This window comes from Diplotaxodon limnothrissa, linkage group LG10 (genome assembly GCF_057381915.1).
Source record: "Diplotaxodon limnothrissa isolate DT_005_m linkage group LG10, D_limnothrissa_male_GT1.1, whole genome shotgun sequence".
NCBI classification, from domain to species: Eukaryota; Metazoa; Chordata; class Actinopteri; order Cichliformes; family Cichlidae; genus Diplotaxodon; species Diplotaxodon limnothrissa.
The window spans coordinates 3,395,795-3,408,657 of NC_140605.1; the positions used below are offsets into that span (position 1 = coordinate 3,395,795).

Sequence of the window (12,863 nt, forward strand, 5' to 3'; positions counted from 1 at the left end):
TTAGAAGTTAGCAGGAAGTTAGCTCGCTAGCTTCCACCTAAACATGATATAGCATGTTCTGAATGAGAGATTTCTGAAAAAATTCAAACGTACAGCTCTGCTATCACTTCAAACATAAATGAAGACAGAAAACTAAACAGCAGTGGCGTTTGTAGGGTTACTGAAGTTGGGCTAGCTGGTATATAATGATGTGCAACATGATCGCTAGCGACACAGCTATGTTAGCATAACATAAACACAGTGAAGCTGGAGGATGAACGCTAACTTTTTTCCACTCGATAAAAGTTAACGTGAGGGTTCCTGATGGTTAGGGACAAATGCAATGGCATGGCAGAATGCTGTAAACGGACCAAACTTCAGTCAGGAGAACAACTGAGATAATCCATCCACAATACGAGGTTAGTCATTAATATACTGCAACAACACGGGAATAGAGCAGCTGCGACAGAATTCAGTATTAATGATTCAATGGTACGGAAGTGGAGGAAGCAAGAAGAATGAGTTGAGTAAAGTTTGACTTATATGACTGCTTTGTTTGCTTAATGCGCCTTATAATCCGGTGCGCTTTATGGTCCGAAAAATACGATACTATTACTTGAGTAAAGAAGCAGTTCTTCAACTTTTGCAGGAAGATCTGTACTTATACTTGAGTTACCAGTGTGTGTACTTTATCCACCTATGGTTGTAACATTGTAACACAACAGTAACACATTTAAAATGTGCTTATTGATGATGTCAATTTATTTTTACTGTACTCCATTTGACCTTTTGTGTACATAAATAGGTCAAAACACAACAACAACAATTAGCGAACGGAAAAATTAAATAATGAGTGTGACATAAATAAAACAAAATAAAAAGTTATGGTAAAGCTTAATAAAGTTAACATAACAATAACAGTATTAAGTACATACGCTGCTGTTAACTTTTTAACAATAAAATTAAATATCCAAAAATATATTGACACAGTTAATCTTCTTTCTTTTCTTTTTTTTTTACTGTGCCTTAGCATTCAAAATCTTCTCTAGTATTTGGTGCAGGGCAAGAAGTAGCTGTTCCTCAGCACACGGTACAGCCTCCCGCTCCACATGGCGTACTCAAACATTTGTGGTCCACTGTAGAGGTAGGTGTACCCTGCAGAACAGAGATGCTACATGTTAGTGCTGCATAACAGACCAGAGGGATTTTTAAACATGTTAAAATAGCAATCATTCATTACATGTAAACTCAAAAGATAAAAACAGAAATATCAAAAACAGAAATCATTGTCTCGTTTCAGTGGTCTTCAAGCCTGAATTGCTGCTCACCTCCTTGCTGCAGAGCTGCAGTCACTTTGGAGGTCATTCCCAAGAAGGTCTCATCCACCTGTTTGGGGAATCCCTTATCCATCTTCTTTGTGGCCTCATTATAACTGGGAAAAGAAAAATGTATTTAGATTCATCTAACATTTGTAATACAACTTGTAAGCTGCTGTATGAAAATCAGTTGCCTAATTTTCTCAGGTCTTAGTGGAACACACCTGTAGTATTCACTGCCTACAAAGAACAGAGTCTTCCCACTTTGTTCGTCATAGAGGGCCGCATCAACTTTCTTCACTTTTTTAGGCAGACCAAAGCTGGATATTGATTTAGGATAGCCACTTACAAGATCATAGCCGCTGAAAGCCCACACCTGCTGACCTGTGAACAAATAAGAAGTAGACTTTATAGTAAAGCTATGTAAAGGCACAAAAATGCTGACTTCAAAGGAGTGCTGCATTAGGTGGACACTGAGAAAGCATACCTTTAAAAAGTAAGACACGGTCTGATTGTTGGCTCTCATAAGCAGCATCAATGTCAACAGGGGCATCGGGCCAGAAATTTGTGATGAGAGTTTGCTGAGGTGTGTTGCTCTGAGGGTGGTTGCGCCAGAAGAATCTGTGAAGACACACAGAAAATGTACATTAATGTAAATGATCAGTCAGCAAATCTCAGTAGCTCAGGTATTCATGCATTTATTTTGTGATACCTGTCCTTGAAGAAGAGCATCTCTCCTCGCAGTGTGGCAACAGCATCCAAAACCATCGTTGAATCACAGGCATCAGGAGTAGTGGGGGCTGTAGGTCCAGGTACAATGATATCCTCATTTGGACCTGGAGGTAATTTAATAAATATCACACTGTTGTAAGTTGTAAAATTATTTATGCACAGGCTCTTCTAAGATTTTGGTCAACTCAAATATTTTTAATTGAATAAAACCAAAAAAAGAATTTAGCACTCACCATAGAGGGACTGGATGCCATTAACGTCATCCCGGGGAAGAACATAGGTGTCAGGGTTACTGTATGAGTACACTGAGTACATGAGAGCACCGGGGTCATTGGAGTGAGACAAGCCCAGAGAGTGACCAAATTCATGGGCAGCAACCATAAAGAGGACGTAGCCTGAAGTAGAAAACACAGAATGACAATTGGTTACAGCTAAGGATAACTCAGGTCGCACACTACAGAGTAATAATTTGGACACCACAGTTCATAAAAGTAAACAAACTTACCCGTGTTTGAGCGGAACGTGAATGTTTCATCTTCATCAAAATGGGCATCCCCTCCAATGCCATCACCGGGAGCAAATGCGTGGGCGAGAGTGCCATCAGGGCCATCAAAGGGGTAATAATCACCATGTGCTGTTAGAAGATAGTAGTTTCAGGGTTGGCCAAACAAAACACAGACACTAAAAAAGCTTAGTGTTCCTGACTGATAGGTGGGATGATCCTGTCTTGTGCAATAATACAATAAAAACGTTCAGTGATTATATTACTTAGTGTGTTTTTAGACTCACCCCGGCGACCAAAGGAGATCATAATATCAGCAATGCCGCTGTAGATCCTTGTGAACCTCAGTGGAGTGACTTTGGCCCACACCTGCAGAGCTTTGTCTATGGAGTCATCCACCTCTGCCACAGACATGTCAGGTGTGTAGTTCTCTATCCTGCAGAGCACAACAATATCCAAGAAAATCATTAGTGTGGTCACATTTTCTCACGTTGTGTGTTATGTTGTGTCTTTAGATCATTCACCTGTATGTGAGGCTGTTTTTCTGCCATTTAGCGTTGTTATCAAAAGTGGAGAAACGAGCGACCTGTTCATCGGGAACCCCACAGCGGGGCTTCTTCATCATGGCCAAAGTGTCAGCATCCAGAGACCCGGTGATCTGGAGACCAAAGAATCTCTGCATCTCAGCCAGCTTCTTGTTCAGCGGGCTGATGCCCCTTCTGACAGCTGGACCCTCCTCCTCTGTGAGGTTGAAGAATTTCTTCAGGTAGTTCTGGAAGAGAGAAATATTCAGAGCTTTACACTCAAATATCTGTCAGCATGTTTAAGCTCAAGAAACAAGACAAATAACAACATGGGATGGACAATTAAAATAATCACAACGTTTGTCCACTCTAGCCTATGCCAAAAAATAAAAAACAGCCAAGTACACATACCTTTGCAAAACTTTCATCTTGCCCAGTAATCTGAGATACTGGCATGCAGTAAACTGCCACTGCCAGGCCAAGCAGAATGCTCAGAGTCAAAGTCTTCATGCTTCCTCGTTGTGTGCAACTTGTGTCTCAGTGCTGTGAGAAGCTGTTATATAGGCTGGAGTTTGGATGTGTTGAGTAACTACCTGCCGTCAGTGACTAACGAAATGCTCCTTTTATGGTGAAGAAGGGAACTCTGGCTTTGATTGCTCATGACGGTGTTACATGTACAAAAAACCCCAAACACTGATGTTGAATCATTGTTGCAGTTTGCAGAGGAAATTGTTCATGAGATAATTAGAACAGCCCCAACATCTGTAATTATCAGATTTTAGTTCATTTGATTTTTATTCAGATCTGACTTCCATATCCCACAGTGTGAAGAAAATCAAATTGATTTAATGATTTTATGAAGCTCACAGAAGCTCAGCTTTCAACTTTATGAAAGTTCTAGAAATAAAATTAAAACTATTCCTATTTTCAAGCTCTTGTGCAGAATTGACTTTATAGCTGATTTAAAGCAGATTTAAACATATTTGAGGATTTTCTTTGTGTGTATTTGTTCCAGAATTATTACTATTTTTATCACTTTATTGTAATTTAGTTTCCAGAGCTAGTTTCCTTCTTAGCTGTAATTATTTAAAAATTATTTTCTCAGTGGTAAATGGCCTGTATTTGTATAGCGCTTTACTTAGTCCCTAAGGACCCCAAAGCCCTTTACACTACATTCAGTCATTCACCCATTCACACACATATTCACACACACATTCACACACACATTCACACATGGTATTTGGTATCTGGACTTAATAAGCTCAGAACAGTTATCACAGTTAGATGTTCTTGTCTCATTAAACACTTTCACCTGTGTTTTCTTGTAATGGATGTGTTAACATAAATTTAATATTCTGTCAAACACTGCATTGAGGAATTGGAAGGTTTTTTTTCACTATGAACACTTTGGTTTTTGCACGATCCAACATGATTCCAAATGAAAAGAAGTATTTTGCCAGGAATTGGTCATGGAGGGTTTCAAGTGCTGCACATCACATACAGGAAAGGATGATTAATGTTGACATTGCCACCATTTCTGTTACAATTGTGCAACCACATCTTCTACAATGAGCCACCTTTTGAGGTGCGTGGAACAAACCCGTGGACCAAGCTGAAGTCTATTAGCTGAAGTTCTTGAAAACCCTGTCCTTAATGCACAACATGTACTTTAAACGTGTGCCTCACACAGAGCCAAGACAAGATCAGATTCACTTTACTACCTGAAGTCTTGAAATTGCTACAGTGAAGTGTTAATGTTATCAGTGGGGTGGCTCAGATGGCAGAGCAGATCAGTTACTGATCAGAAGGTTGGTGGTTTGATTCTTGGCTTCCCCAGTCTGCGTGCCAAGCATCCTTGAGATACTAACCCCAAATTGTCCTCTGATGCATTCATCGGAGTGTGAATGTGTGTGAATGCAGATTAGTTTGCACTTGTGTTTAGAAGTGCTTGTATGAGTGGGTGTGAATGAGGCATGTTGTATAGAGCACTTTGAGTACTCCAGGAGAGTAGAAAAGCGCTATATAAGAATCAGTCCATTTACCAGAAACATTAAAGTCAGTTTATTCTACACATTCAATCGTGCCCAACCGCATAACGTGTTGGAAACTGGAAAGTTGTTTTTTTTCTGTGAGTCAACTGCAGGTGGGTGTTTTCCACCTTACCTGTAATTATCCCAAAACACTTTGTGTCAGTGTTACACAATACTGGACACAGGGATGAAGAGTTTTGACTTCATAAAGTAACGTTCAGCCTCAGGTAAATTAGGCAACAGCAGTAAAAAGACACACACACACACACCCACACACACTGAATATGTTTTAATAGAAAAGCAAAGATATTTTTTTTTATCAGGAAAATATCAAATTTTCTTTGCTAAGTAAAAAATAAATCCCTCTGATGGAACGACACGAGCTTAAAATAAATGTTACGTTTGGCTGAATAGCTCTATATCACATGTTGATGTTTGTATAGAGAGATTTAAAATTAAAATTAGCAGCAAAAATAGATTAAAACACACATTTCAAATCATGAAAACTGTACAAATTCCAATGTTACATCACTGTATTACACACTGAGGTAAGACTAACCACACACTAACCACTTCTCTATTTTCTGTACATTGTGGTTATTACTGGACGTAAAAGTTTGTGTACGCATGCACAGCACCGTCAAGCTCCAGGGAAAGCATTACTTCACTTATCTCCTCTCTGTCACTGTTTCATTGCCTTCCTTCACTTCACATTCCAGCAGCTCATTAACACGACTGATGGAGTGCACACGTTTGAAGTTGGAGTCGTATTTGTAGTCCAAGTTTCCTTTGAAGAAGTGCACAGATCCTGTGGGGAAATCAATATTCATTTAGAATTTGAAACTTAAAATGTATTGTGGCAAACTGTGTTTGCTGTATGGGGCAAGGACTGTCTGTGTACAGTGCATTCAAAAGTATTCATAATGAAAAGGTTTAAGTACCTTGGATAGTACTGCCTTGGTTATAAACCTTTATACCTTACATCTTTTTTTTTTACTCTATGTCTATATGCAAGTATTTTCCAATCACAGTTAGTGAAGATATTCTATTAATCTGAGAGTCAAACAGCAAAGGAGCAGAAAACTATGAAGTGTTAGTGTAAATGTACTGTAAATTTTGTTGGATTGAATTTCTTTTTATGAGAAATTGACATTTTAAAGGGCTCTAAAAGAAAAGTGATGTAAGTACCATCATAGAAGACAGCAGCATCTATAGGCGTTGGGATCTCTGGCCACTGCTCCTCAACAGACATTGGTGATCCCTCCATCAACCTTTGTTCCTCGTTGTATCTACATTATCACATATAATAATAAAATATAATAGTTATTTTAGAAAAGCAGAGATTAATGTCAGTATTTTCTTGTTTATGGATGACAACATTTCCATGGGAAGTGTGATAAACTACATGACTACTTTACTTAAAGCACCGTTTTGATGACAAATAGTCAAGTTGGTGACAACAGTTGATTCTGCAACCACTTGTACTAGAGATGTGTAATTTTGTATTACATCAAAGCGTAAGCAGGAAGCCTGTCTGGTTTAGACTGGTTCTCACGCAATGATGTTCTGTTTCTATGTGTGAAATAATAACAGCACTCACACATAGCCATACAAAATTCTTTAAAGTAAATTTTACTTATTTTTTTTAAAGTTTTCAACAGAAGAGGACAGTCTGGATCTCATATATCTGATTGCTCTTTCATCTACTATCAGGAACACCCATCTATGTAAGATGCCAACAGTGGAAATAGTTTCCTGTCATCTCATTGCATAAAGGTGATTCCAGTACATAAACATGTCTCACACCTCTCCATCTACATCAGTCAGTAAAGATTAAATGAAATGGTTAAAGATCAGACAAGTCTTGCTACAGCCACGATCAAAAGTTTAAGACCACTTGTGAAATGACAAAAAAAATCATACTTTGCATATTTCAGTTTAAGCGTTGTTTTCAATAAATTACACGCACAAAAAATGTTTTGTCTCACTCCCATTTCTTCTTGCTGCATGCTGAAGCTCCACTAGGAGCCTTATTAAGATCCAACTGTGCAAAATATGATTTTTTGCCATTTTACAAGTGGTCTTAAACTTTTGATCGTGGCTGTATATTGTTTTTAACTATTTTATGTATGGTGATCTTTCACGTTTTGAAGTAGGTAGGTGGTCAGCATAAAGACTGAAAACCGGACTAAAGAGCTTTATGATCTTACATACCTCCAACACTCATCACCAGTGAAGAACACAGTATAGCCCTCATCTCTGAAGTGAAGAGCAGCATCTACAGATTTTATTCTGGAAGGGAAGCCCAAGGTTGAGATGCTTCTAGGGAATCCTTCCTCAAGCTTTAACTGCCTCAGCATCCAGTACTGATTACCTGAAACAAAAACACTATAATAACACATGTACACATGTATTTTAATCTACTGCCAGACACTAAACCGATGGGTTTGTAGATTTTTTTTTACCCCTTTTTGTGTCTTTACCTTTAAAAAACACAACAACATTTTCCCACGTATTCTCGTAAACGGCATCCAAGTTGGCCGGTACAGTGTCTGGCCAAAGACTGCTAATCAAGGAGACACGCGTTTCCTCAAATTCAGGATGTTTGCGCCACATAAACCTGAAAAGCAGGAAGGCTATCTCAAATGAATATTCAGTTTTTCAGTTCAGTTTTCCTGTAATCCTCGGACCAAAGAGACACACTGAGAGAATTATGTCCAAGACTGCACAGATTTACATACCTGTCTTTGAAAAACAAAACTTCCTGTTGTAGTTCTGTTACTGCATCAAAGGACAAATACGGATCACATTTTGTAGGTGTTTTTGGAGGAGGCCTTTTTGAGGTCAGTGAAGTAAAATTGGGATTGACTCCTGTACACAGCAGAGAGGAATAGAAAAGGACACTTGATTACCCCTGAAAATAAAATATTGTAAATATTTTTTTTTAAAGGAAGAAAGAAAACAAAGAAAAAGGAAACAAGAATAAAAAGAAAATTACTTGAAATGTTTGTTTTACTGTTTCTGTCATATGTTTTACACCATGACGTCATTTTGCCATAATGATTTCAATCCGTTGTTCTTTAACCAAATTGTATTTAATCTTATAAGAAAACAAAATAAAACAATTGTTGTAATTGTCTAATAATGTCTAAAACTAATAACAATAATAATAATAATGAGGATTAAAAAATACTTAAACTATTGAAAAGAAACAGAATAATCTGAAATATAAGATATGAACGGATATTAAATAACTGATGGTGGCCAGTTTATAATGGTTTTGAGCAAATCAATATCACTGCAAGTTTTTGTTACACATAACAAAATTAAGCTTATGTGTGATTTCACTAAGGAAGATCTGTAATCACTGATCTGGCTGCTTTACTGGGTGATGAGCTTCTTTTCTGTTGTTTACATGTCTACAGCTTTCCCACACTGTCAATCTCAATATTCATGTTCTTAATCTAATCCAATCATCTTCTTGCCTGCCTCCTTCGAGCCAATCAACCTCTGCTTTTAGACCCTCTTTCTTACAACCCACCTCCTCCCCATCTCCATCACAGACACATTACTCAGACCTCCATTCAAGCCGGGGGGGTCCTGTCCTAACATCTAGTCTAATCGCCAAATATATTCATTTCTCTATTTCAATAAATTATGTTCAATTCTTCTAAATGACCTCTTGTTATTGAATTATTGCTGGATTGGATGTTTAATGCAAAACCAGCCAAAATTCTTGTGGCTGTTCTTTTGTCAGTATTATTATTATTTTATGTACAAACTTTCCATTTTAAAACTTCAAAGTTATTCTGAGGCTAGCGGGCTTTGCTTAATATCTTGTAATGAAACTGCGGCTAATGGTAAGCAACATTTCTGAGCTCAAGCATCGAAAGTATCCAGCAGCAACTCACCATACAGTTTTTGGATGTTTTTGACATCATCAAAGGAGAGCTGGGGCTCATAGTTGGGGTCAAAGTTATATGCTGGGTACATGATAGCTCCAGGATCAGATGAGTGGGACAAGCCAAGCGCATGGCCAAATTCATGGATTGCCACAGCAAACAGGTTGATACCTGGAGCAGGAGCGCACATCATGTTAGTACTCGTGTGATGCAGGAAGGCTGTAACACAAAAGTCCCACCCATGTTTCACTAAATCACTCCAGGTTAGGTCAAATTAATGTTCTCATTCAGTCCACCAAATATGTAACTTCTGTAAAGTGCACTGTATTTCAGTCATACAGCATCTTGACAATAAGCAAACAATTATGACACACAAAACACACCTGCTGCTGCTTTCTTACAAAAAGTTCATAAGAATGCAGGTACCACGTTGATTCTGTCTAGCTTCATGTTCAGAGAAAAATTTGTGACACATGTTTTTAAATTGTTGCTTTTTGGGGGGTTTTGCCCTGGTAATACCGGTAGAATTAAAACTCCAGTCTTCATCAGAATCAAAGTGGACATCTCCACCAATGTGAAGCCCAGGCATAAAGGCGTGAGCCAGGACTCCTCCTCTGCCATCAAAAGGTGAACTATCATTATGATCTGCAACAACACAGGGTGCTATTATTTTATTATTTAGTAAATCCTTTACGCCTCGCTTTACCATCTGCTTCATTATTATACATGGATGAGGAGAACAGTCTTTAAAGCTTACCTCCACTATAGAAAAAGATGTCAATGTCAGCCACGGTCATGATCCGGTTGCGAAATTTCAGAGGTGTGACGTTGGACCAAAGCTTCCATGCTCTTCTAAAGACTTTCTGAGCCTTCAGTGCTGGGATGGGGAGTTTCTTGCTAACTGTTCTAATGATAAAAATCACCATTAAATGGATTCACCTTTACTGATGTGACACATTGAATTTGAATGCTTTTTATGTTATTTTGAGAGACTGACACCCTTAAAATTCTGAACAGTCATTCATGGTATTCATTCAGCCCTACTTCAATCTGCTGTCTCCTGCCATAACATAGCTGAAACCTGGTAGATCATTTATTACCCTGCTCTATTTTTTAACCAGTACTGAGATTTATAACCAAAACAGCATCAGACTCATGTTTGAGGCTAACATTCTGATCAGCCTCAGCTGTACTTTGTTAACAGCTAAGCTAGTTAACGCTGTGAACGCTAATCTTGTGAAGTAGCATTTACCATATTGACTACAGAAATCAGTTTTATTGTTTCTAACCTGTAGCTGATCCTCTTCTTCGTCCAGCGAACTGTTTCTCCAACTTGCTCCACATCTGACAGTCCACAGCGTGGCTTCTTCATCACTGCTAGAGTCTCTTCTGTGAGCTCTCCACTTGGAAGCAAACCAAAATACCGTTGCATCTCCTGCACCTTTGTCTTCTTATCACAGGATCTGGTTGTCAAATCATCATCTTTACTTATGTCGGTGGTCCTCTTCTGTCTTTCTGCCTTGGGCTGGTAGCCATAGAAATGCCGCAGATATTCCTGAAGAAAAATAACCGGTATTGCTAAAGTAAATCAGTTGAAATAAACATCTTTACTTTGCTGTGAAAAAGTGTTTCCCCCCTTCATCATTACCTTTTTTGCATTTTTGACACACTTAAAGTTATAACACACCTGCCCATCACGCCTTAGCTGCTGCTAGCCAGTGTTAGCAAAACTTTCTAGGAAGTGGATCTGACACTGCGGTGCTCTGAAACTTTGCAAATATACTCTCATATGATGTGAGAATGTGGCGTCACTTGGTGAAGCAGACCCTTCTCAGTTGATAAACCATACACTTCATATGTTGAAGTTCTGTTCTCCTCCACCTTTGGGGTATTACTGTATGTGGAGTATGTGGCTAGTCTCTAACCAGATATATAGGATGTGATTAGGAAGAATGACGATGTCAATCATTGCCACTGTATTCAAGATGGTGGGGCAACATGGTGGCTTCCACAAACTGGTGCCCACTCCTGGAGGAGTTAATTCAGAATGTATTGCTGGTAGTTACACACTAGTCAATGAATATTTATGAGTATAACAACCTGTATTGTATTTTTAACAACTGAGTTTATCATTAAAAAACTACATTTTGTATTCAGTTATTTTTTTTGTCTAACATCAAAATTCATTTGATGATCTGAAACATGTAAATATGACAAATACACAAAAAATAAGGAATGATGGCTGGGAAAATGCTTTTTTTCCATAGCACTGTATAAAGTACAAATGTTCACACATTGCCATTGTTGCTGTGGAGGAACACAAATGCGCAACCAGGCCTGAAGTAACTTTACAGTAAGAATTCCAGAAATGTCCTCAGACCTTTAATGATAGCACCGTGCAGAAACACTTTAGCACTCATGTAACTGCAGGTGTCAACATCAGACACACTCAGACTTACCTGTGTACAAGTAGCTGTGTTTCATACTCTCCCTCAGTAGAATCATTGTTATTAATATTATTAAAACTCCATAGAAGGACACCAGGAGCACACATCAAATTTATCTTTAAAATTGGTAGTAAGTAAATGGTTCATAAAGGATTTGATAAAGATGTATTTTAAAGCTTGTTTGAAATAAAGCGTAAAACTTTCAAATGCACTTCATCAAATAGTAAAAATTCTGTTATTGAAATCAGCTTCAGCATGAACATGACAAGAGTTCTAACAGTGTTATTTATTCACTGCTGCTGTCTCCTGACTGCTGTGTTATCTTGCAGTCAATGTTTTCTTCAGAAGTGGTTCACAGGCATTCACAGGGCACCCTCATAAAGAATCATTATCAGTGCACCACATTTTTCCTCAGGCGAGGCATCAAAGGTGAAGAAGACAAACCAAAAATGAATTAGTTATCCAATCAAGTCACTATATCAAAGAGATTTCTAACAACTTATTATTTATTAAAAGAGAGAGAGAAGAGTTGGTTGGTTTAAGTCATTAAAATAATTAACTGTGTGCAATAATCTAAAAGTATAATCTAATTATATTTATGAAGCCGACTCTATGCAGTTTATAAAAAAAAAACTTAAATTCAAGTCCAGGCAGGACCATTTATCAATATTAACTCTTATTTTCCAGTGTCTGTAATTCCAACCTAAAACGACAGTTTCTTAACGAAAAAAATATATTAAAAAATATATAGTAGAGCACAGATGTACAGTATAGTATTACTTGAAAAAAGTGTTGATAGTGTAATCTGCACAAATTGTCAGTCAGGTATAACTGCATGTCCTACCCATACACACTGAAATTAGGTTATTGGCTTTCTTCACAAAATGTCAGTTTGATAATGTTTTACTCCTTGAAATACACAGTGACCAGGCCCCACATACAGCAAATTCCTACAAGCAGCAGTCAATATTGCACTTGAAGTAGACAATAAAGTGGGGTTCCAGATTAAACCCCTCTATGAATAAAACAACAATATCGCAGTGCAAAGACGTACAAATATAGCAGCATGCCTTCTTTTCTCTTTTGTTTTTTCTTTTTTGTTACAGGGATCATATCCTTCCAAAAATGCACAATACCTCTGCAAACTCTTGGTCAGCTGCAGATGGTCCAGGAGGAGGTTTCTTTGGCAGATCTGCTATCCAGAGAGGCAAAGCCATCATTAGAGTTTGGCTGGACATCACAAGAGGCAGGAAATAAAACCAGAGCATCTTCTTTAACTGTCAAGTATCCCAGCAAGTCAGTATGTGTTTGAGATGCACAGCTGCTGATATACAGTGCTGTATGCAAAGCTGTGGCATGGGTCACATGTTAATTATGTGCTCTTGTCCCAACAAGAACAGGAAGGTGTTTCAGTACACAGCATGGTATTCC

The 12,863-nt window shown here is 38.1% G+C and overlaps 2 protein-coding genes across 3 annotated transcripts; both read right to left on the reverse strand.

Moving 5' to 3' along the window:
- Nucleotides 1–1,024: 1,024 nt before the first annotated feature.
- LOC146623733 (collagenase 3-like) lies at nucleotides 1,025–3,563 on the reverse strand. Of its 2 annotated transcripts, none has more exons than XM_085364270.1 (10): nucleotides 3,465–3,563; nucleotides 3,054–3,301; nucleotides 2,817–2,965; nucleotides 2,533–2,661; nucleotides 2,261–2,422; nucleotides 2,008–2,131; nucleotides 1,783–1,916; nucleotides 1,520–1,679; nucleotides 1,308–1,411; nucleotides 1,025–1,134 (listed from the first exon to the last, which is right to left on the reverse strand). In XM_085364270.1, exons 1-10 carry the CDS (start codon nucleotides 3,561–3,563, stop codon nucleotides 1,025–1,027), a joined length of 1,419 nt encoding a protein of 472 aa, XP_085220396.1. The 2 variants fall into 2 exon arrangements, with proteins under 2 accessions (XP_085220396.1, XP_085220397.1); XM_085364271.1 differs by having other exon boundaries at nucleotides 2,255–2,422.
- A 2,188-nt stretch (nucleotides 3,564–5,751) lies between these two features.
- LOC146623734 (matrix metalloproteinase-18) lies at nucleotides 5,752–12,649 on the reverse strand. The gene is made up of 10 exons (XM_085364834.1): nucleotides 12,569–12,649; nucleotides 10,275–10,540; nucleotides 9,743–9,891; nucleotides 9,505–9,630; nucleotides 8,995–9,156; nucleotides 7,825–7,954; nucleotides 7,567–7,703; nucleotides 7,298–7,457; nucleotides 6,272–6,372; nucleotides 5,752–5,891 (listed from the first exon to the last, which is right to left on the reverse strand). The coding sequence occupies exons 1-10, from the start codon at nucleotides 12,647–12,649 to the stop codon at nucleotides 5,752–5,754; spliced, it is 1,452 nt and encodes a 483-aa protein (XP_085220960.1).
- Nucleotides 12,650–12,863: the final 214 nt, after the last annotated feature.